At 42.0% G+C, this 25205-nt stretch overlaps 3 protein-coding genes across 9 annotated transcripts; 1 reads left to right on the top strand and 2 right to left on the bottom strand.

The window, feature by feature from the left end:
* Positions 1-568: 568 nt before the first annotated feature.
* LOC121306869 (RING finger protein 212B-like) lies at positions 569-8995 on the bottom strand. 6 transcript variants are annotated; one of them, XM_041238848.1, is made up of 13 exons: positions 8749-8995; positions 8246-8361; positions 7784-7844; positions 7022-7050; positions 6553-6599; positions 6327-6357; positions 5419-5479; positions 4584-4641; positions 2366-2405; positions 1927-2030; positions 1271-1314; positions 933-973; positions 569-823 (listed from the first exon to the last, which is right to left on the bottom strand). In XM_041238848.1, exons 1-13 carry the CDS (start codon positions 8803-8805, stop codon positions 784-786), a joined length of 729 nt encoding a protein of 242 aa, XP_041094782.1. In that variant the 5' UTR covers positions 8806-8995; the 3' UTR covers positions 569-783. The 6 variants fall into 6 exon arrangements, with proteins under 6 accessions (XP_041094782.1, XP_041094783.1, XP_041094780.1 ...); XM_041238849.1 differs by having other exon boundaries at positions 569-803; positions 6553-6626; XM_041238846.1 differs by having other exon boundaries at positions 6553-6626.
* A 4152-nt stretch (positions 8996-13147) lies between these two features.
* Positions 13148-16723, bottom strand: LOC121306822 (dehydrogenase/reductase SDR family member 1-like). Its single transcript, XM_041238750.1, has 8 exons — positions 16415-16723; positions 15877-16023; positions 15048-15191; positions 14749-14828; positions 14454-14586; positions 14187-14330; positions 14026-14095; positions 13148-13560 (listed from the first exon to the last, which is right to left on the bottom strand). Exons 2-8 carry the CDS (start codon positions 16021-16023, stop codon positions 13292-13294), a joined length of 987 nt encoding a protein of 328 aa, XP_041094684.1. The 5' UTR covers positions 16415-16723; the 3' UTR covers positions 13148-13291.
* A 1440-nt stretch (positions 16724-18163) lies between these two features.
* LOC121306748 (erythroid membrane-associated protein-like) lies at positions 18164-22558 on the top strand. 2 transcript variants are annotated; one of them, XM_041238653.1, is made up of 7 exons: positions 18164-18464; positions 19243-19362; positions 19979-20014; positions 20109-20135; positions 20410-20436; positions 20687-20713; positions 21593-22558. In XM_041238653.1, exons 3-7 carry the CDS (start codon positions 19990-19992, stop codon positions 22162-22164), a joined length of 678 nt encoding a protein of 225 aa, XP_041094587.1. In that variant the 5' UTR covers positions 18164-18464; positions 19243-19362; positions 19979-19989; the 3' UTR covers positions 22165-22558. The 2 variants fall into 2 exon arrangements, with proteins under 2 accessions (XP_041094587.1, XP_041094588.1); XM_041238654.1 differs by lacking the exons at positions 18164-18464; positions 19243-19362 and having other exon boundaries at positions 19717-20014.
* Positions 22559-25205: the final 2647 nt, after the last annotated feature.

The raw sequence follows: 25205 nt of genomic DNA on the forward strand, positions 1-25205 counted from the left end.
TTTTTTGTAATTACGAACAGGAGTTTGGGGTTACAAGTTGATTTGATGACACCAGGCTGTTTTCAATAAATCTTGTGTTTTTAAAAAGTTATTTCGTTTGTGGTTTATTTCCATTGTAGTAATCCTGGCTACAGGGTGCTGCTGCTGCTAGAGACCATTTAAAACTGGTTTGAAATCAAAATGTTTGTGTTTTTTTTGTTTTTTTTTTTTTTTTTTTTTTTTTATTAAGAGCAGCTTTGTTAAAATGGCCATTATTTTGGGACACAGTAGCTTTAACTAAACTTCAGAATGTGGTAAACTAACACGGACACCAAGAAGGGATTATAGTCTCTCAATTTTTCATTGTGTTTATTACAGAACGCCAACAGACAGTTACTGCTGCTGTTAATAAAATTTTCGACTGACATCTTTGTCTCTAAAGAGCGGATGGCGTCAATCGGGCTGATTTCAGCCTTCATAGTGAATTAAGAAGCAGCTGCTCGGGTTTGTGACGATCGCTGCTTTTTCTTCAGACTCTGCGGAGAACAGCGACCCACACAAACCCGAGCAGCTGCTTCTTAATTCGCTCTGAAGGGTGAAATCAGCCCGATTGACACCAGCTGCTCTCGTCTGGTTTCTGTAGACATCCTAGTCTGAATAATCAGTTTTGTGCCCCATTGTACAAATATCGTTTTCTGCTCTTCAGTTCCAGCTGCTGCTCTGCCAGATGTATGCATCTCCTCTTTCTCTCTCTCTGTCTCTCTCGGATGTCTTTCTCTGGCTCTCATCAGGCTTGTGTGTAACTCAAGTCTGGCTAGAAACGCCTGTGGTAAAAAAACAGAACCTAAGACTTGGTGATGCAAATACTTTGACCAGAGCTGTATAATTCTCTTGTCTGATTTAAAGCGAAATCTGTTTATATCCGAGCTCTTTTATATGTTAGAACAACTCACCTTTCTCTGTTCTGATTCAAAGACGACTGTGTGTAAGATAACTGGAGAAAAGGAAAAATATGCATTTAAAAATATACATATATAGTATGAATACAGGGCTGCGAATCAGACTCCCGCTGCACAGCAGTGTGATCCAGTCCAGCTTTCACTAGGAGTTTAATAACAAGACACACCTGAGCTTGTTACCTAGACACACTGGGGGGCTGATCAAGCTGGTAGTAAAATCTGGACTGGGTGACACTACTGTGCAATAGGAGTCCGATTCCCATCCCCAGAATATTTAAAAAATAAACAGAGCATGCATTCCAGCTTGATAAATGAGTGAATCTGTGAATTACCAGCTGAGGTGTTCGAGCTTGACCACTGCTTTGACCTGGCTGACCTACAGAAAAACAGAAGAGGCAGTTCATCTCCTGTCAGACAGACAGACAGACAGTGTGTGTTGAGTGGATCTTACCCATCCAGAACGTAAAAGCCGAGAAAACCTTTCATTGGCCGAGTGAGACCGATAGAAGCCGAAAAGAAAAGGGGGCGCATCTGATAGCCCCATCCACTACAGAATAACAGACACAAACAAAGGAGAGAGCTGCTTCTGCATCCAGCGCTCAAAGAATATCACAGACAGTTGCAGAGCTGTTTGAGATGTTACAGTAATAAAATAATGACTTAGATCACATTATTGAGGAGTTTGGTGACAAAACGAGTGATCAGTGCCTTTTAAAACCTGTTTTACTCTGAAAAAAATTTTTTTAAACAGAGCATGTGAAAATAAATTGGACCCGATGCGCTTGACAAGCACCGAATAAACGGCCCGCTAAGGGTTAATCAGAAAAAAAGAAACTAAAAGTCTAGCAGCAGAACCATCGTTTCTGCGAATGCCTTCCTCTGTGTAATGTGTGTGTGAGAGAGAGATATATATTAGAAGGGTCTTGTTTCTTCCCCTGTCTGTCTGTATTTTCAGGCATTTCAATGATTGAGGTCCTGGGACAATTACCTGTGAATATTCGAGGGTTGGGGGAAGGGAGCGACTGGAGGCTGGAACCAGAACTGAACTGGAACTGGAGCAGGCGAGGGGTCCGGGACAAACTGCTGGGGGTTCTGAGAAGAGAGAGAGAGAGATAGGGGGGGGGGGGGGGGGGGGGGGGGGGGGGTTAGATGTTCCTCTGTTTTGTCCTGTGTAATGTTTTTATACACTTTTTGTATGAAAGGCGCTACATAAATAAAATATTGATTGATGGAGAGAGGGAGGCCAATAGGAGGGACAGTGGAGGGAGTTGAAGAGGCAGGGAGGTGGGGAGAGGGGACACGAGGAGGAAAGTTGAATTCGTAGCTTTCACAATTAGAACCTACACGCTAAGACAGACTGACAAATACAGACACAGAGACAGAGCAACAGCGAAACAGACACACAGTGCTCAGTGCACACAGTGTACCTGCCGGCCAGCACTCCTCCAGAGACACTGGTGGGAGTTCCTGCAGGGGGGGGGGGGGAATAAAAAAACCTGCTTAGTTCTTCTCATAGTTTCACCTCGGGAGAGTTCTGAGTTAAACGTACATACCGCTTCGACCAGAACGTTTGCATCCCCCTCCCTATATAGAATGAACTCCCTCAGCTTCATAGAGTCCAGTGAAAGCTGCTGAATAATGTTCCCTTGTTAACATATTGAATTGCACCCCCTCTATATAGAATGAACTCCCTCAGCTTCATAGAGTCCAGTGAAAGCTGCAGAATAATGTTCCCTTGTTAACATATTGAATTGCACCCCCTCTATATAGAATGAACTCCCTCAGCTTCATAGAGTCCAGTGAAAGCTGCTGAATAATGTTCCCTTGTTAACATATTGAATTGCACCCCCTCTATATAGAATGAACTCCCTCAGCTTCATAGAGTCCAGTGAAAGCTGCTGAATAATGTTCCCTTGTTAACATATTGAATTGCACCCCCTCTATATAGAATGAACTCCCTCAGCTTCATAGAGTCCAGTGAAAGCTGCTGAATAATGTTCCCTTGTTATCATATTGAATTGCACCCCCTCTATATAGAATGAACTCCCTCAGCTTCATAGAGTCCAGTGAAAGCTGCTGAATAATGTTCCCTTGTTAACATATTGAATTGCACCCCCTCTATATAGAATGAACTCCCTCAGCTTCATAGAGTCCAGTGAAAGCTGCTGAATAATGTTCCCTTGTTAACATATTGAATTGCACCCCCTCTATATAGAATGAACTCCCTCAGCTTCATAGAGTCCAGTGAAAGCTGCTGAATAATGTTCCCTTGTTAACATATTGAATTGCACCCCCTCTATATAGAATGAACTCCCTCAGCTTCATAGAGTCCAGTGAAAGCTGCTGAATAATGTTCCCTTGTTAACATATTGAATTGCACCCCCTCTATATAGAATGAACTCCCTCAGCTTCATAGAGTCCAGTGAAAGCTGCTGAATAATGTTCCCTTGTTAACATATTGAATTGCACCCCCTCTATATAGAATGAACTCCCTCAGCTTCATAGAGTCCAGTGAAAGCTGCTGAATAATGTTCCCTTGTTAACATATTGAATTGCACCCCCTCTATATAGAATGAACTCACTCAGCTTCATAGAGTCCAGTGAAAGCTGCTGAATAATGTTCCCTTGTTAACATATTGAATTGCACCCCCTCTATATAGAATGAACTCCCTCAGCTTCATAGAGTCCAGTGAAAGCTGCTGAATAATGTTCCCTTGTTAACATATTGAATTGCACCCCCTCTATATAGAATGAACTCCCTCAGCTTCATAGAGTCCAGTGAAAGCTGCTGAATAATGTTCCCTTGTTAACATATTGAATTGCACCCCCTCTATATAGAATGAACTCCCTCAGCTTCATAGAGTCCAGTGAAAGCTGCTGAATAATGTTCCCTTGTTAACATATTGAATTGCACCCCCTCTATATAGAATGAACTCCCTCAGCTTCATAGAGTCCAGTGAAAGCTGCTGAATAATGTTCCCTTGTTAACATATTGAATTGCACCCCCTCTATATAGAATGAACTCCCTCAGCTTCATAGAGTCCAGTGAAAGCTGCTGAATAATGTTCCCTTGTTAACATATTGAATTGCACCCCCTCTATATAGAATGAACTCCCTAGAGTCCAGTGAAAGCTGCTGAATAATGTTCCCTTGTTAACATATTGAATTGCACCCCCTCTATATAGAATGAACTCCCTCAGCTTCATAGAGTCCAGTGAAAGCTGCTGAATAATGTTCCCTTGTTAACATATTGAATTGCACCCCCTCTATATAGAATGAACTCACCTCAGCTTCATAGAGTCCAGTGAAAGCTGCTGAATAGTTCCCTTGTTAACATATTGAATTGCACCCCCTCTATATAGAATGAACTCCCTCAGCTTCATAGAGTCCAGTGAAAGCTGCTGAATAATGTTAACGTGACATTTCGAAATCTAACGTGAAATTCTTAATGTGCTGGGATTATGGCTTCTGGTCGACTTTTTGCAATATAATTTTGTACAGCTATAGAACAGCAACTTAAAATTGCAGACTGCAGTTCTGGGTCTCTAAGGGAAAGGGAGGAGGAGAGAGAAGTGGGGGAAGGCAAAAGAATGGAGTGGAGAGGGAGAGCGAATGGAAGGAGGGTTGGGGGGTTGAATCGCTCACTGAAATTTGGGTCCTGCGGTGTGCTTCTGCCTGACATGGTGCTGACACTCCCCGGGGTCTGAGGAGAGAGGAAAGGGGAGTTTAGGATTGAGACTGTTAACATTATTTTAGATCTTTTTTTTTTCATTTAACATCATGATGTAATCAAAAGAAAACTACAAAATGAAAAAAAAAAAAAAAGTCTATACCGGAAGCCTTAATCGCAGCACACTAAATATTTCATGTTAGATTTTGAATTGTCACATTAACATTATTCAGCAGCTTTCACTGGACTCTATGAAGCTGAGGGAGTTCATTCTATATAGAGGGGGTGCAATTCAATATGTTAACAAGGGAACATTATTCAGCAGCTTTCACTGGACTCTATGAAGCTGAGGGAGTTCATTCTATATAGAGGGGGTGTAATTCAATATGTTAACAAGGGAACATTATTCAGCAGCTTTCACTGGACTCTATGAAGCTGAGGGAGTTCATTCTATATAGAGGGGGTGCAATTCAATATGTTAACAAGGGAACATTATTCAGCAGCTTTCACTGGACTCTATGAAGCTGAGGGAGTTCATTCTATATAGAGGGGGTGCAATTCAATATGTTAACAAGGGAACATTATTCAGCAGCTTTCACTGGACTCTATGAAGCTGAGGGAGTTCATTCTATATAGAGGGGGTGCAATTCAATATGTTAACAAGGGAACATTATTCAGCAGCTTTCACTGGACTCTATGAAGCTGAGAGAGTTCATTCTATATAGAGGGGGTGGAATTCAATATGTTGACATCTGTAATATTTTAGTGGCATCGTTTTATTAATTTCATCATGAAACAAATGCTACTCACGATGGCACCTCCAGATCTGTTTCCTCTGTACTGCTCCAGTGATTCCATCGAGTCTGAGCGGCTGAGACAGACAGACAAACAGACACACAGACAGAGTGAGAGAGACACACAAAGACACACCTACTGTAAACGACACTGTGTTTCAATATGAAGCTTGCATTGTAACCCTGCGCTGCCCTGCAACACCTGTGTGGGTCGCCTAGGATAAAGACGTCTGCTAAATATAATATTTTGTTTATAGTTATTATTGTATTATTATTATTATTATTATTATTATTAAATGAGTCATTCAGCAGATGCTTTTACCCAAAGCAACTTGCAGAGACTAGGAGGGTGAACTCTGCATCATCAACAACTGCTGCTGCTGCAGAGTCTCTTCCAATAGGACCTCGTTTGATTTGCGTCTCGTCCGAAGAAGTTAAAGGCCTTCTTAAAGTTTACTATCTCCTGGTAAAAGCACAGCACAGTGTAGTAAAGCAGAGAGGATAATGAACCAGCCCCCTTCTCAAAGCACAGTGAAGATAATGAACCAGCCCCCTTCTCAAAGCACAGAGAAGAGAATGAACCAGCCCCCTTCTCAAAGCACAGTGAAGATAACGAACCAGCCCCCTTCTCAAAGCACAGCGAAGATAATGAACCAGCCCCCTTCTCAAAGCACAGAGAAGATAATGAACCAGCCCCCTTCTCAAAGCACAGTGAAGATAATGAACCAGCCCCCTTCTCAAAGCACAGTGAAGATAATGAACCAGCCCCCTTCTCAAAGCACAGTGAAGATAATGAACCAGCCCCCTTCTCAAAGCACAGTGAAGATAATGAACCAGCCCCCTTCTCAAAGCACAGAGAAGAGAATAACCCGAGCCCTTCTCAAATGTATGTAAAAACTCTAAAATGTATGTTTCAGCTTTTACCTGACTTGACAGCTGCTTCTTCTAGGGCTTACTAAGAGAGAATATGAAAGAACGTTGGAGTGTTAGTCAATATATAAGAAAAGTGCAAAATAACACAATCACCAGGACATCAAAACAAAATGTAATCAGTAACCCAATCAATCAATCAATCAATCAATCAAATCAAAATTTGCGCAGAACTTTCTTGAAATACTTGTTACTGCAAATCAAAGCGTTTATTTTTTACCTAGTGTAGGAGACGTAATGGCTACTGGCCTCGATATCCGATTGCCCCTGTATGAAACAACAACAACAAAAAAACTAAAATCGAATTAAAATCCAGTTTTAATGTGTGCTGGCTCCCCCTTTCCAGATAAAAATGATTATTATTTATTTTTTAATTTTTTTTTACACATTTCAGGTTTTACTGTATATAAGAAATTTGCTGTTTTGAAAAAAAAAAAAATCAGTTTTTTTTTTTTTTATCAAGGGATTTTAAAAGATTTTTATTGCAACCCACACTGTATAGATTTTTTTAATTTTTTTTTTTTTAAATAAGTTACTGGTAATATTAGACTGATGAAGATTAACATGAAAATGATCACTGATTCTTTCCAATTGCTTTATCAAATATATTTATTCTTCTTTCCACAACAGTTTATTAAAAAGATGGTCACGTTTGTTTTTTTTTGGTTTCGTTTTAAAAGCAGTCTTACCTGTTTTGTTGTAGAGGACTCTGAGACAACTGGAAAGAGAAAGAGGGGGGGATAGAGAAAGATAAAAACTTTATTATGAAGAGTGCAAACTGTACTCTACAGCCATCAGTGTATTATTTCTTACTGTTTTTAATGTACACATTTTAAGAAATACTAAAAGAAGCTACAAACTAATCACTTTTTTTAAAGTTTGTTTTCTTTCATCCATTGGCATTAACTGCTTAATCCTTTACAGGGTTGCGGTGAGCTGGAGCCTAACCTGGCAGACACAGGGGTGCAAGGTGGGACTGCACCCTGGACAGGATGCCAGTCCATCACAGGGCACAAGGCGGGACTACACCCTGGACAGGATGCCAGTCCATCACAGGGCACAAGGCGGGACTACACCCTGGATGGGATGCCAGTCCATTGCAGGGCACCACACACACAGCGCAAGGCTGGTCACCGCGTGTGGTGCATCGTTCCGCCCGGACTGATGTGGGACCTCTGGCACTGTAGAGTGGGGCCTGTGTCCTGTGACGGACCCATCCTCCCGTTAAATCTAACTGGTTAGTGGACTTGTCGTACAGAAAACCTGACACCCTCCTTTGACCTCATGGGTCGTCAAAAGTAGATAGAGTGTGTCTGTCTGGGGGAGCAGCCCGACCTTAGCTTTCGTCACTGGGGCGACCCTGGCGCTGTGAGGCAGCAGTGCTAACCACCATGCCACTGTGCCGCCCGTTTTCCTTCAGTGTTTCTTCATTTAACCCAGCGGGTTCGTACCTTGACATGTGACAGGAGATTCTTGAGCTCTGAATTCTCCTTCCTCAGCTCAGCCAGTTCACTGCAATACAGAGAGGGAGAGACAGAGGGAGAGCGAAAGAGGGAAAGGGAGAGGGACAGGGAGAGAGAGACAGAGAGAGGGGGAGAGAGAGGGAGAGAGAGAGAGAGGGAGCGGTAGGTTATATCAGCTGTGTAAACTATGAGAGCCAAGGTGAATGCAGCTGTTATTAAAACAGTATTAATATATTCATGTCTTGTATATATTCATGACAACCTGACATCGTTACCCTAACACCCTTTCTGTACTTATGTATTGTTTCTGAGATTGATTTATTTTTTTAATAGTAAAAGAAATATAATAAATTCAGTGGCAAATTTAAGGGCTAGAAGTCTTTGTCGGTGTCTTCAAAGAAACGTTCGTCATTGAATTGACACTGAAGACACCATCCCGCTGCCCTGCACCTCTCCCGCTGTTTGCTGAGCTTGCTCTCCTCCTGCAGCTTGATCTCCAACTCCGAGGATTTGTACTTGTAAAAAGCCAGGACACGCGCCATCTGCTTCTTCTGGAACACGGACACCTGCGGGCGAGAGACGCCAGCGTCAATCCGGTAACCTCTTTACTGACCCAGGGTTCCTTTCTCATACCTGCACAGCTACGGCTAAAAGATTTGCCTCACCTTCTATATCTTGTATTTGATTTTACTTTCATAGCCAACCTTACTCGCGTTTATTTTTTTAAGTTTTAACTCCCCTTAGCCGAACCCGCTCTTACTTATGATTTACTGTATTATTTCATTTTGCTCCAACTTGAATTTCATCTTGTTGCATTTTCATAACTGCTCTTATGTGTATCATGATAAGCTGTAATGTGATATTTTATATCACAAGGTGATAACTTTTGTTGCCTCAAGACTTGATTAGAAACATTTTCATGGTTTGTTTGATCGTGATTCAGGGAGCCCTACCTGTGCAATTTGTTCAAAATGATTCCGGGCCACTTCTATGGGGTTCCTGAAATACATCTGTTCCTGAGGCTTCAGCTGGGGAGGAATACAAAGGAGACACAAGACTCTTTAACCCTTTGAGGTCCTGTGTCGGACCAGGTCCGGCATTACAATCTTCCCTTTCCAGTCCCATATCATCAAAAAAGACGTCAAGCGCGGGTCTCTAGTCGTTTTTTCTCTGGAAAAAAGCCTAGAAAACCTTTCAACGAGTGATCAGGAGAGGATTTATCAGTGTGCACATCTATAAAAGTATAATTTACCTCAAAGAGCCCAGTGTTTTGATATGTTGTACATATCTTTCTGAAGGGAATACATAGTGTTTGTATATATATATATATATATATATATATATATATATATATATATATATATATATATATATATATAATGGGGTTTTTACTTTTTCCCGACCTCTCAAAGTTGAATGTAACAGAGTCATTGTCCTTAAACGTTCTCCAGACGTGTGTGTTGCTGTAAATAGACTTTCTCTCTCTCTTTCTCTCCCTCTTTCTCTTCACTCTCTTTCTCTCCCCCTTTACACCTAATAATAATAATAATAATAATAATAATAATAAGGGTGTTAACCCCCATAGTTTGCAGAGACTTGGGACGACTAATAATAATTATTAATAAAACAATGTATGACATGATATAATATATATATATATATATATATATATATATATATATATATATATAACATAACATTTTATCGACTAACGTTTCGAAGCTGGTCACGTTTGAAGGCATTGAAAAAAAAAAAAACAACTTTCACAGTCGAAACGTTTGTCGTTGTGCATTTAATATATTTTTATTATTGATTGATTGATTTACTATTTCTAACAATCTAAAAAACACTACAAGTTTGTTATCGATCTAAAAAAGAGACCAGGCTATGGCGAGTTTAGTATCAGGGCTGTATAATGAGACACGGTGCTTGTTTGTTTGTTTGTTTGTTTGTTTGTTTGTTTGTTGTTTTTTTCACCTTGACTCACGCAGTTTTCACAGGCAATGTGGCCGCAACTGGACACGCAAAAGTCGGCTCCCTCTGTCTTAACACAGCTGTTACAGTGAAACCAATCCATGCCTAGCAAAACCGAGACTAAAATCAAATAAACAAGCACATAATCCGAATTAAAACCACACTACTGTTTAATTATAAATTTAAAAGAAAGTACTAAGCCTCCACTACCAAAAAGTAGTAAAAAAGAAAAAAAAAAAAAAACGAGAAAATCTATCTATATGAATATTTTTCTGCACAATTTTTCAACAGTTTGTCTCGCACTATGCCTAAAATAAAAGGCAGATTTAGTTTTACCTCTTATTTAGGCAAAAGTCACAAAAGAAAAACAGATAAAAAAAACAATTAAAACATTTTCCTAGTTACAAGTTTGAATGAAAAAAATCACATTGTTTTACTAAACTGCGTCTCAAAATGTATTAAAATAAAATATACCTGAAAGACAAGACAGGTTCAGTCTACAAACAATAACTAAATACACAAACTAAATAACTAAATGTACGATAAACACAAAGCGGGGAATGTTTTAAATATTAGATTTGATTAACACATAGGGGGAAAATACCACACAAAAAAAAGAATAATAACAAGTTCAAACCTCTAAATCTCTAATAAAATTAAAATATATTTATATAAAAACATCGTTTATTTTTTTTCTTTCAAACGCCCAACTTCTTCCCACTTTCCCGCCAAAAGCTAACAGCCGCTGGGACGCGCTGGCTGGCACGGGCTGGAAATTTGAATTTTGAAATTTAACGGTCTTGAAATTTAACGGTTTTCAGGTTCAGGTGTTTCGCGCGGGAGATGTGTCTCCGTATTTCTTTATATTAGAAACCAAATTATTAATCTATAAAAAATTTCAATGTGTTTTATTTATGTACTCACAGTATCTCAGAGCTTTCCTTGTCGGTTAAAAAAAGGTAAGCCTCCACTATCAAAAACTAGTAAAAAACGACATAATAATAATAATAATAATAATAATAATAATAATAATAATAATAATAATGTGTTTTTATGTATTTTTAAATCGTGTTTTAAATAACGTAATTTACACACATGGTGAATATAAACAAATTGAAGTTTGTTTTGAGAAGTATTTTTTATTTTTTTTTACCGATAATGATTTTGTAATTCCAAAATTATATTTGCAGTTGAAATTACAAATAGATAGACGCTCTCGGCTTTTCTCTACAGAAATTAACGCAAACCCCATAGTGTTTTGTTTTGGTGAGTTTAGTTATATTACAATGAGCGCCACAAGTTACTCATTAAAAACTTTATATTGTTTTTAAAAAAATCAAAATAAATAAACGCTGTTCATATTTTGACTTTATCATGCCGAGACAACCAGGGCTGCCGGCAAAAAAAAAAAAAGACAGAATTGAAATTAGTTTTAGGAGAAAAGAAAGAGCGCCAGAACCGCAGAGATAAAATAAAAAACATATCTTACTGGCAGCGATCTGATTATTATTATTATTATTATTATTGAATTCTTGTAATGTGCGAGTGTTTATTCAATAATAATAAACGAGTCCCGCGGAACACAGCAGCGTGAGTGTGCGTGTGAGTGAGTGCCTGTGTTCACTCCAGTCTCCAGCATTATCACTGAATACCTGCTGCATCTGTTCCAGCTGCACTGTGTGTGTGTGTCAGTGTATCAGTGTGTGTGGACCACGTAAGACCACTGTGCGATCGTTGCACACGCAACACAAGTCACACACACACACAGAGTCCAGTGTGTCACATCAGTGTTCACATCGTCACACACACACACATAGTCAAACGTGACCACACACACAGTCACATAGTCACACACACACGTCACATAGTCACACACACAGTGTCACATAGTGCACACCACAGCAGTCACCACACACACAGTCACATAGTTACACACACAGTTCACACACAGTGTGTGGTATGTGTATCAATGTAGTACAGTCACATTAGCACACACAACACAGTAGTCAACCACAGTCACATAGTCACCACACTGTCAGTGTGTGTTTCAGTGTATCAGTGTGTGTGTCAGTGTGTGTCAGTGTATCAGTGTGTGTGTCAGTGTGTCAGTGTATCAGTGTGTCTCATGTGTCAGTGTGTGTGTGTGTCAGTGTATCAGTGTGTGTGTCAGTGTGTGTGTGTCAGTGTATCAGTGTGTGTGTGTCAGTGTATCAATGTGTGTGTCAGTGTGTCTGTGTCAGTGTTTCAGTGCAGTCACATAGTACACACACACAGTCACACACAATAGTCACATCGTCACACCAACACAGTCACATAGTCACACACACATAGTTCACACACAGTTACACCATAGTAACATAGTCACACACACACATTAGTAACACACAAGTCAACAGTCACCCCACAAGTCACCATAGTTACACACACCCAGTCACATAGTACACACGCAGTCCACACACAGTGTCAGTGTATCAGTGTGTGTGTGTGTATCAGTGTGTGTGTGTGTGTGTCAGTGTATCAGTGTGTGTGTCAGTGTATCAGTGTGTGTGTCAGTGTATCAGTGTGTGTGTGTCAGTGTATCAGTGTGTGTGTCAGTGTATCAGTGTGTCTGTGTGTGTCAGTGTATCAGTGTGTGTGTCAGTGTATCAGTGTGTGTTATCAGTGTGCAACAGTCACAACACACAGTCACATAGTCATCACACCACACAGTCACATAGTCACACCAACAGTCACATAGTACAACACACACACAGTCACAGTTAGTCACCACACACATAGTCACACCCACAGTAACATACAACAGTCACATAGTTACACACACAGTGGCACCATAGTGTACACAGTTTAGTCACATAGTCACACACAAACAGGTCAGTTAGTCACACCACACAGTCAAACAGTTTACAACAGTCACATAGTCACACACACCAGTCAGTGTGTCAAACATCAGTTTGTCAGTGTACACAGTGTGTGTCAGTTTGTCAGTGTATCAGTGTGTGTGTGTCAGTGTGTCAGTGTGTGTGTGTGTCAGTTTGTCAGTGTATCACTGTGTGTGTGTCAGTTTGTCAGTGTATGTTATCAGTGTAACAGTGTGTGTGTGTTTGTCAGTGTATCACTGTGTGTGTGTGTCAGTGTAACAGTGTGTGTGTGTTTGTCAGTGTATCAGTGTGTGTGTGTGTCAGTGTGTGTGTGTGTCAGTTTGTCAGTCAGCACAAGGAGGTTCAGTGACTCGCTCAGGGTCCCACACAGTGAGTCAGTGGCTGAGCTGGGATTTGAACCGGGGTCCTGCTTCTTACAAGCCTGTTTCTTTAACCACTGGACCACCCAGCGATAACAGGACACACACACTCTTAACAAACCAGGACCTCAAGCCAGCAATTGTTTACAGAAACACAGCCAGTGTGTGGTATTTATTCAGTCCGTTCTAGGTTCTGTGCGTTTTGTTGTTCCGAGTTTCACGTCATCAGTTCCAGGTTCTGATGTGTTTCCGGGGGCTGGGTTCAGTGTTCCGTGCAGACTGGCTCAGAACTTGCTGGCTGTCAGCGTCAGGACAAATTTGGGCACCCGAAGGAACGAGGGGATGAAGGGGGAGAGCCAGGCGAGTCCCGGGACCCGAGAGACAAGGAAGCTGAGAGATGTGTAATCAAGCACTTTACGACCTGCGAGGGGGAGAGGAGAGAGAGGGGGGAGAGAGGAGAGAGACAGGGAGGGTGGGGAGTGAGAGAAGGGAGAGAAGAGGGGAGTCTCCCTCTTCCCCTTCATCTCTCTCCCCTCTCCCCTACCCCACCCCACTATGGGGTGGGGTGATAGGGGAGTGGGGGACTAGGGTTATTAAGCTGATAAGAGAATAGACAGGGTACTCTGGTGTATTATCTGGTATGAGACACAAGGGTATGCCAGGGTTTCATCCGTCAACACATAGGAGACTGTAGCGCAGTGCAAAGTTCACAGGTCAAGGAGAGTCCTTGTAGTCGAATCAGGACCTGTCTGAAAAAAAACTATATATATATATATATATATATATATATATATATATATATATATATATATAATATAATTAAAATACATATATATAATTTCAATTTTTTAAAAATGGTGAGTTGTCTCAACACAGCATGATCAAGAATCTCTCTCTCTTCTCCCTCCTTTCCCTGTCTGTGTGTCTAAGACTATCAGATTCTGATAGTCCAGTATCTGGTGTAAAGAGAATGTATTTTTGTGTTCGAGTCTTCCCCCCCACCCCCTCCTCTCCTCACCCCCAGCCAGCCCCACGATGCATTTCCCACTCAGCTCTGGAGTTTCACCGTCCACAAACATCTTCCGAACCTGAAACAAAATAAACACAAACATGTAATTCATGAAATAAAAACAACAACGACACACACCGAGACACGCGCACACACACACACACACAGACCTCCTCCTCGGACTTTGAACCCAGGTCACTGTTCAGCACTTTCTCCGCGATGGTCTCGGTGCGGACGGCCCCCGGCCACAGGGACACCATGGCAACGCCCGTGCCCCTCAGCTCCACAGCGCCATCGCTGGCCAGGCGGTCACACTACAGGGGCACAGAACAGCACAGCCAGTCAGAGATAAACGACCGTGCCCCTCGCAATGTGTGGCGGTTGGGAGCTGTGTGGAGCTGATGGTCACTGATAATGTGTGACAGTTGGCCACTCACAGCTGCTTTGCCCACTCCATAGGGGACATTGAAGAGGTACCGCAGACCCCCCATCGAGGAAATGATGACGATCAGGCCCCGCCCCGCCGGAACCATCATCCGAGCCGCGTACACAGAGCAGATATAGTGACCCCTGCAGGGAAGGAGGGAGAATTACAACCAGAGCAACACAAACAGGGAGCTGTGAGGGGAAGTGGTCACTGATAATGTGTGACAGTTGGCAGCTCTGTGGAGTGAATGGTCACTGATAATGTGTGACGGTTGGGAGCTGTGTTGATGATGTCACTGTTCTCACCGCAGACCCACATCGTTGATGTCATCCCAAGTGGAGGGCGGCACCTCCCAGAATTTCTTTCCCATGTTTTCAAAGATAGTCTGAAAATAAAAATAATAATGTGTACATATTTTAAAATATACCGTAAAGGAGAAACAGAGACAGCGCCCCCTCACTTGTACAGGCACAGTGGGGAACTGCAGCTCAATATAATGATAATAATAATAATAATAATAATGATGAAAGTCCCCTCGCAGTCATTTCTCACTTGTGAAATCAGCGTATGGTGTGCAGTAAACGCCTCCCTCCTCTCCTCTCACCTGCACTCCTGCGTATGCGTTGTTCACTAATATATCCAGCCTCCCTCTCTGCTCTCTCCTGATTCGCTCAAACAGGCTCCTGATTTCATCCTCCTTCGACGAATCGCAGGTCACCGGCACACAAACCCCGCCTCTAGCCTCCACCTGAGATTATAACGAAGCACGATGAGTCACTGACACACACAGGCAGGACTAACGGAAACGCCCTCCCCCCTCTCTCTCATCTCACTCTCCCCTCTCTCCTCTCCCCCCTCTCTCTCCCTCACCCTCATCTCACTCCCCTCTATCCCTTCTCCCTCATCTCACTCTCCCCTCTCTCTCACCCCCTCTCTTTCTCTCATCTCACTCTCTCCTCTCTCCCTCACCCCCCCTCTATCCCCTCTCTCTTCCTCACCCTCATCTCACTCTCCCCTCTCTCCCTCACTCCCCTCTATCCCTTCTCCCTCATCTCACTCTCCCCTCTCTCTCACCCCCTCTCTTTCTCTCATCTCACTCTCCCCTCTCTCCCTCACCCCCCCTCTATCCCCTCTCTCTTCCTCTCCCTCATCTCACTCTCCCCTCTCACCCTCACCCTCCCCTCTATCCCTTCTCCCTCATCTCACTCTCCCCTCTCTCTCACCCCCTCTCTTTCTCTCATCTCACTCTCCCCTCTCTCCCTCACCCCCCCTCTATCCCCTCTCTCTTCCTCACCCTCATCTCACTCTCCCCTCTCTCCCTCACTCCCCTCTATCCCTTCTCCCTCATCTCACTCTCCCCTCTCTCTCACCTGACTCTCCCCTCTCTCCTTCACCCCCCCTCTATCCCCTCTCTCTCCTCCCCCCTCTCTCACCTCTTTCGCAGTCTCTCCCAGTGTCCCGCAGTTTCTCCCGGTAATGTAGACGGTGGCTCCGGCCTCTCCCAGCTGCAGCGCGATGCCTTTCCCGATCCCTCGGGATGCTCCGGTCACCACGCACACCCAACCCGACAGCGCCGCCATCTGACAGAGCGGGGTACAACAGCGACACGCCAGTGATTCAACCACCCCCCCTTCGCACCCAACCCCACCCCTCCCCTCCCCTCCGGGAACCGGGTTGCTTGGCAAACCGAGGTTCTCAAACTTTTTTTTTTTTTGTTTGTTTTGTTTTAAGAAATAAAATTATTTCGATCGAATTATAAAAGGTTAAGAAATGCATGAACTATTGCGTTAATACACTGAGAGAAATCAGGTAGCTTACCAAGTGAAATAAACAGATAAACAAACAAATAAACAGATAAACAGACAGATAAATAAAACAAACAAATAAACAGATGCATTAATTAATAACTCACGCGGAAACTCGACATTCTTGCAAACTAAACAAACTTTTAAAAGCGCGGTTTAGAAATACCTGTGAAATATATATATACTTATCAGTCCTTTTTTTTTGTTAGAAGATCAGCCTCTTCAGTGGGACTGCAGCGACGCAGGCTCTCCTGTCTGTGCAAAGGTCAGTCTTTCGTAATTAATTAATGACGGTTCGGTTCTGTTTCTGGTATTTCTCAAGCCGTCCGCTAAATGCAACCTTCAAAAGGGATGCACACACACAGAAAAATAGTTTTTATCTGTTATTTGTAATACAGTATATATATTTTTTCTTTAAATGACACGCACGTCACGCTTTGATGCACGTCACGTCGCGATAGCCAAGCCCGCTTTATAATAAGCGGGCTTGGGCTTGTTTTTAGCTGTCGCGAATCACGCCTTTTTTTGGGCTTGTTTTGTTTTCTCGCGAGACTTGGCAAAAACTGGTAATAATTCGTCATTGGTGTTTTTACCTGTTGCACGTCATCCGAAATGATTTTTTTTTCTTCTATTAAACAAAAACCATTAGCAGAATTGTGAATTATTCAAGTATTATAATTATTATTATTATGACAATTTCAGCAGAATCGGGAAGCTCAAATTCCAGTTCTGTAACATATTGAATTGCACCCCCCTCTATACAGAATGAACTCGCTCAGCTTCATAGAGTCCAGTGAAAGCTGCTGAATAATGTTCCCTTGTTATCATATTGAATTGCACCCCCTCTATACAGAATGAACTCCCTCAGCTTCATAGAGTCCAGTGAAAGCTGCTGAATAATGTTCCCTTGTTATCATATTGAATTGCACCCCCTCTATACAGAATGAACTCGCTCAGCTTCATAGAGTCCAGTGAAAGCTGCTGAATAATGTTCCCTTGTTAACATATTGAATTGCACCCCCTCTATATAGAATGAACTCCCTCAGCTTCATAGAGTCCAGTGAAAGCTGCTGAATAATGTTCCCTTGTTAACATATTGAATTGCACCCCCTCTATATAGAATGAACTCCCTCAGCTTCATAGAGTCCAGTGAAAGCTGCTGAATAATGTTCCCTTGTTAACATATTGAATTGCACCCCCTCTATATAGAATGAACTCACTCAGCTTCATAGAGTCCAGTGAAAGCTGCTGAATAATGTTCCCTTGTTAACATATTGAATTGCACCCCCTCTATATAGAATGAACTCCCTCAGCTTCATAGAGTCCAGTGAAAGCTGCTGAATAATGTTCCCTTGTTAACATATTGAATTGCACCCCCTCTATATAGAATGAACTCCCTCAGCTTCATAGAGTCCAGTGAAAGCTGCTGAATAATGTTCCCTTGTTAACATATTGAATTCCACCCCCTCTATATAGAATGAACTCCCTCAGCTTCATAGAGTCCAGTGAAAGCTGCTGAATAATGTTCCCTTGTTAACATATTGAATTGCACCCCCTCTATATAGAATGAACTCCCTCAGCTTCATAGAGTCCAATGAAAGCTGCTGAATAATGTTCCCTTGACCAGACCTCTCTGTGCTTTACAATGCTTGCCTATGCTTTACCTCAAACCCAAACTCCAACACTAAACACAACCTCAAAATCAACTGGAACCCCAAACCTAACCTCAACCCCAACCCCCAACCCCAACCCCAACCCCAACCCCAACCCCAACCCCAACCCCAACCCCAACCCCAAACCCCACCCCCAACCCCAACCCAACCCACAACCCCAACCCACCTAAACCCAACCCCCAACCCAACCCCCAACCCTGTTGGGAATGACATGATGTCATGAGTTCATTTACAAGCGTGTTTAAATTCTAACGGCAGCGCTCGGGAGCTCCCCGCGCTTCACTGTGGTTGGCCGGCAGGACAGTTCCATCACTCTGCAGTGTGACTCGGAGGGCTGGTTTCCTAAGCTGGAGCTGCAGTGGAGGAATGTGAAGGGTGCTGATTTAACAGGGAGGGCTGTTCTCACTGAGAAGCCAGGAGCAGACGGGCTCTTCACTCTCCAGAGCGCTCTGCAGATATCGGAACAGGAGGCCGACGGGATCATCTGTCTTATCAGACACGGGGAGGAGAAGAGAGTCCTACAGACTCGAATCCACATCGACGGTCAGTCAAACCTGAGCACATTCTTACCTGACTAGCTAACTGATGTATAGCTGTATTCTACAACCGCACCTAACTATAACTATGCACTGTATCTTCATTTAACTCTTATGGGTGTCCGTACTCACATTTTTTTGTAGTTGCTCTTATTTCAAATCGTTCTCATCCATTTATCGTACTTACTACCTGCTCTTAATGGACTTTAAGCAAATATTTTGAACTGCTCTTAGTTGAAATCGCTCTCAAACGTCATTATTTTCTGTATATTTGTTTTTCTTATTTGTGTTTGTATTTGTTAGGATTTATTTAATGTATTTTATAACTGCTCTTGATCTGGAATGTGATATTTTGTAACAGCTGTAAGTCGGCCTGGATAAGGGAGCCTGCTAAAAAATAAATAAATAAATAAATAAATAAATCTAATTTTTGCGACCCAAAACGTACTCCGTTCTTGGTTCAAGCTGTACAGAGCTAAATATAGAAGGCTTTGTGATCCCACTGGTTAAAGAAAAGGGATTTTAACCAGGCGGTTCAAATCCTAGTCTCTGTGTGTGACCCTGAGCGAGTCGCTTCACCTCCTTGTGCTGCGTCTTTGGGGTGAGGGGTTGCTATAAGGGACTCTGCAGCTGATCATAGCTCACACACCCCTAGTCTCTGCGAGTCGCCATGTATAAAAGCGTCTGCTAATAAACAAATAAACAAATAAACAAATAATAAAACAATAATAATAATAACAATAATAATAATAACAATAATAATCTTGTGTCCTGTTTCTCTGCAGGTGAATTCTTCACGCTGGTCGCCCCCTGGTGGAAGGGCTTGTCAGTGTTTTTAATAGTTTGTGTAATAGCTTTCGTAGTCCTCGTCGTTGTGGGCGTGTACAACTACAAGAACCTCAAAGGTATGGATCGTGATTGGAGCAGGTATCGCCTGACTCGCTGTGCTTGATGCAAAACCAATGGCCATATTAGAGGCCCGTTTTGAAATCTTTTTTTTTTAAGCCACTTTTTGGACCTGATAAAAGAAACAAGGACCAGGGGTCACAATTAGATGAGATAAAGGGGCATTCAGAACAGAAAAGAGGAGGCGCTTTTTTACACAGAGAATCCTGAGGGTCTGGAATCAACTCCCCAGTAGGTGATTCACAACTACACTCCCCCTGTTGAAGCCGACACCCTGGGATCCTTCAAGAAGCTGCTTGATGAGATTCTGGGATCAATAAGCTGCTGACAACCAAACGAGCAAGACGGGCCGAATGACCTCCTCTCGTTTGGAAACTTTCTTCTGTTCTCACAGCTACAGCCAAAAGTTTTGCATCTCCTAGAATTTAGAGGGGTTTAAGTCGTTGGTTTTGCAAGATTTTAACATGAGCTCCAGAACGATTTACTCCACAGCATTGATGTGACTTATGAGTTATTTAACTCTTAATTCTTGTAAAAAAATTCACAAAGCACTTTTAAAACATTGAAGCGATTGGGTATAAATTCTGATTTTTTTATTTTTTTTAATTATTTTAGATTCTCAGGCAATGGCTGAACAGAGTCACGAAGCAGGTAAACATTTAGTGAGGGGAAAAAAAAATGAATATTTCTGCAGGGTTTTTGAATTCAAACACTAAACTGATAAAAAAAACTATATTTCTTTCAGAGTGTGATGATCTTCGTAAAGAATTAAGTAAGATTTTAAATTTGTATCTCGTTTAATAGACTTTTAATAAGATATATTATGTAAATGAATTGGGGGGGGGGCGTGGCAGATTTAAACCGCTAAATTGTGAGATATGAACTAATATTAAAAATAATAATTGAGAAAGACTGCAAGTCAGAGTTATAGAATTGCATGCCTTTGTTTTAGGGTAAGATAATAGACCACTGATCCACCAAACTAGTCAGATTGAAAGGACTGTTATTGATTGATATTGAAACTCTTCGATTTTTTTTCTCAACAGAATCTCACGGATTTGTCCTCAAATCAGGTAAACTTGACTTTCGTAGTTTCATCACATTTTTTTTACCTGTGCAGAACTGCCTGTAGTATCACAAGATCCTCTCAACAGACAGACAGGAGAAGAAGCAGACGCTTTCAGTAGCTCTCTCTCTCACACGCACACGCATTACACAGAGGAAGGTGTCTGTAGAAACCCTTGACCAGGCTGCTTACTATCTATGAGTATTTGACGTTCTGCAGGCATCATTTGAAATATCTCTTCTGTTTTTTTCTTCTAGAATGGGAGGCGATTCAAAGAGAATCAGGTAAGATCTTGAGCCAGGTTTTTCTTGGGAGGTGATGCTGTCTGTTACACTGTTAACCCTCCTATTGTGTTCAGAATTTAGGTGCATCTGTTATGTTTTGGGTCATATTGACCCGATGCAATTTCAAACCAATTTAAAATTGATTAAAATGTTTTTATTTGCAAAGGTTTGACTCTTTTCTGCTCTTTTAGTCCAGGAGCTGTGATAAAACTGACTGCCAGCCTGGGAGCTCCTCATTCTGGAGTGTCTTTACCAGTGAGATGCTGTTGCAATGCTGACAGAGAAAATGAGGCTCTGCCTTGTAGATTATATATTGTTTGTTTTGTTTATGAATATCTCCAGACAGGTGCATCCATTTCCAGAGATAACAACAGAGATATAATAATAATAAAATAACAAATTGAAGAAGTTTGTTGTATTCCTGCACACAAATCTGCATAGATAAAGACCAGGGGGGTCACAGTGACCCCAAACATCTTATTTGTACACAAGACCTGTTCTAAAAAAGATAAACATCTCAAAGGTTCTGTTTCCTGTGTATAAGTTCACGACCCCCAAATTAGGAAATGTCCAAATATTATACAGAAAATGAAAAGAAAAATAGTATTTAAGCTGATTGGAAACTAGAGTCGGGTCAAATAAACCGGAAACCTAATAGGAGGGTTAAGACCGTCCTGTAAAAGTTAAGAAGGCTCCTCTACGGGGAATAAATGTTTCAATTTCCAGCTGTGTTGGATATTTGGACAGATTTACCCCAGCTGGTCTGTCGAAGGAAAATAGTCAAATAATCTCAAATGTAATATTACTAAATTTAAATCTCAGGATGAATTAACCAAGACTTCTTCAAAAAAAAACCTTTTGTTTTCTTCTCCTCTCCAGTGGCTGTGACTCTGGATCCTGATACAGCACACTGTCGTCTCACTGTGTCTGAAGATGGGAAACGAGTGAGAAATGACTTCAATGACAAGACTCTCCCCAACCCTGAACGGAGATTTGATCACCATTACATTGTGCTGGGCAGGGAGGGGTTCACCTCAGGGAGAAACTACTGGGAGGTGGAGGTGGGGAAGAGGGATAAATGGAAACTGGGTGTGGCCAGCGAGTCTGCCAAGAGGAAAGGACGTGTTGATCTGAGTCCCAAGGAAGGTTACTGGGTGCTCCAGTTACTCAATGGACGTGATCTCAATGCCTTGACCGACCCCGAGACCCCTCTCGAGCTGCTGCCCCCCATGAAGGTCGGGGTGCATCTGGATTATGAAGAGGGCAAGCTCTCTTTTTACAGGGTGGAGGATCATTTTGTTATTTACACCTTCCTGGGGAAATTCTCAGGGAAACTCTTCCCTTTATTTAATCCAGGAGAGGAAGGGTACGAACTTGTGATCCTGAACAAACAAGATCAATCAGATCATTCCGTTTCATCGAAGGCAGAGCCTCCCCACACCCCTGTGTAACTGTTCTCTTGTACCAGTTGCTTTGCAAGGGAATTGAAAATCCTAGGACCCTCCCAGTTTTAACTGATGCCATTATAAAGGAGAGGACACTGTCCTGTCTTTTCATTTCAGTACAGATGTCGTCCCACGGCAGTGAAGAGGTTCAACTAAATTGGGAAAACTCTCCCTTTAAAGTTGGCACCACACCAAAAATTATTTTTTAAAAGTTTTAACAAAATCTCCTTGAATCAACTCCAAAGGATCTCTGTTTTATATCGTTGATTATTTTTTATCATAACTTAACCCTTAGCGGTCCGTTTATTCGGCGCTTGCCAGGCTCGTCGGGTCCAATTTATTTTCACATGCGCTGTTTAAAATATTTTTCTAAAGAGTAAAACAGGTTTAAAAGGCACTGAATCGCAACAGGACACTCAGCACTGCATCTCCAGCCCCACCCCTTGTTCTCTGTATTTATCACATACCTCTTTATAGACGCGCACACTGATATAAATCCTCTCCTGATCACTCGTTGAGACGCTTGACGTCTTTTTTGATGATATCGGACTGAAAAGGGAAGATTGTAATGCCGGACCTGGTCCGACACAGGACCACAAAGGGTTAATAGGCTGTGGCCTCATCTCCTATAGTTATGAGAAAGAAAATAGAATAGCTTTTTATATATAAATATATTTTTTTACTTCTTTCTAAATATATCAATATTTGTTTTCTAAATGTTTTGAAAGAAACTTATAATTGGTTATTAAATACTGTTCCAGACGGTTAACTTGGGGATCTATATATCTCAATGTTTTTTTTTAATTTATTTTAAATAGCTGTCTTTTATTGAGAGCTGTTAGTTTGAAATTCTGTTTTCTGGGGATCAGGGTGAAATGAATGCTAGGGTGTCTGTGTGATTCTATGTTGTTGATTTGTAATTAATCAATAGGATTGTAATTGTCTTCTGTTGAATAAGCTGCTAATTAAACACTTTATTTTCTCATTAACACAACTAGAAGACCCTGACTCTCTATGTGTGTGTGTGTGTGTGTGTGTGTGTGTGTGCATGTGGGTCAGTGTGTGTGTGTGTGTCCATTCTCTCACCTCTTATCAGCCTTGTTAACAGGATCACCGGCCCCTCCCTTTAAAGGAGCGCTGACCATCTTTAAAATCCATTCTCTCACCTCTTATTAGCTTTATTAACATGATCACTGGCCCCTCCCTTTACAGGAGCGCTGACCATCTTTAAAATCCATTCTCTCACCTCTTATTAGCTTTATTAACAGGATCACTGGCCCCTCCCTTTACAGGAGCGCTGACCATCTTTAAAATCCATTCTCTCACCTCTTATTAGCTTTATTAACATGATCACTGGCCCCTCCCTTTAAAGGAGCGCTGACCATCTTTAAAATCCATTCTCTCACCTCTTATTAGCTTTATTAACATGATCACCGGCCCCTCCCTTTAAAGGAGCGCTGACCATTTTTAAAATCCATTCTCTCACCTCTTATTAGCTTTATTAACAGGATCACTGGCCCCTCCCTTTAAAGGAGCGCTGACCATCTTTAAAATCCATTCTCTCACCTCTTATTAGCTTTATTAACAGGATCACTGGCCCCTCCCTTTAAAGGAGCGCTGACCATCTTTAAAATCCATTCTCTCACCTCTTATTAGCTTTATTAACAGGATCACTGGCCCCTCCCTTTAAAGGAGCGCTGACCATCTTTAAAATCCATTCTCTCACCTCTTATTAGCTTTATTAACATGATCACTGGCCCCTCCCTTTACAGGAGCGCTGACCATCTTTAAAATCCATTCTCTCACCTCTTATTAGCTTTATTAACATGATCACTGGCCCCTCCCTTTACAGGAGCGCTGACCATCTTTAAAATCCATTCTCTCACCTCTTATTAGCTTTATTAACATGATCACCGGCCCCTCCCTTTAAAGGAGCGCTGACCATTTTTAAAATCCATTCTCTCACCTCTTATTAGCTTTATTAACAGGATCACTGGCCCCTCCCTTTAAAGGAGCGCTGACCATCTTTAAAATCCATTCTCTCACCTCTTTATTTTTTTAACAGAATCCGTGAGCAGAGTGGAGTGGAATTTAACCAAATGCTTTTCTTCGATGACGAAAATAGAAATATTGTTGACGTTAGCCAATTAGGTAACTAACACTGACACTGCTATGGCAGGTGAATCAGTCCCATGGTGCCCTGCAGCCTTACTGACAGACAGATAATGGTTCTGTATTACACTGAGGGGCAATGGCAGCACAAGTATAGGGCAGCTGCAATGGGGCGAGGCTGGTAGAATGGGACCACAGTGTGTCAACTATACCCTCAATGATCTTCAATGGCAATGCAGACAGACAGTGGCACTGCAATAATGGTTCTGTATTACACTGAGGGGCAATGGTAGCACAGGTATAGGGCAGCTACAATGGGGCGAGGCTGGTAGAATGGGACCACAGCGTGCTAACTATACCCTCAATGATCTTCAATGGCCGGGCTTAGTATTTCCAAAATCCCCGCTTGCGTGTTTGAAACACTGTACAAAGGGGCAGAGTAAAAAAATGAATTAATTAATTTAAAAAAAACAGCACTAGAAGCTAGTCTCCTCTCTGGTGTTATTCACTTTATTATTTTTAAAAGGTAGCACATGTTCAATCTAGACACTGGAGTTTTGGCACCGTAGATATTGTACAGGGGGGTGGGGGAGAGATTCCGGGCTGGTGCATTGTGGGATTGTGGAAGACAGGCTCAACTCCTTTCCCCTCCTCCTCCTCTCAAGACCAGGACCAAATGCAAAACAGACCCTCCCTGAATTTTGTAATCTGCAGCCGTCTTCATCATTCCTGAAAGAGAGGAAGACACTCTGTAGCGCCAACGAAGGGTTAAGAAACGCTGCGGTTCCCAGGAATTGAGAAAGTCCGGCCGTAGAAGAGATCTACAGCTCGGGCCAAAAGATTCGCATCCCCCCCTCTATACAGAATGAACTCCCTCAGCTTCATAGAGTCCAGTGAAAGCTGCTGAATAATGTTCCCTTGTTAACATATTGAAT

The sequence above is a fragment of the Polyodon spathula genome, chromosome 50, assembly GCF_017654505.1.
Source record: "Polyodon spathula isolate WHYD16114869_AA chromosome 50, ASM1765450v1, whole genome shotgun sequence".
NCBI classification, from domain to species: Eukaryota; Metazoa; Chordata; class Actinopteri; order Acipenseriformes; family Polyodontidae; genus Polyodon; species Polyodon spathula.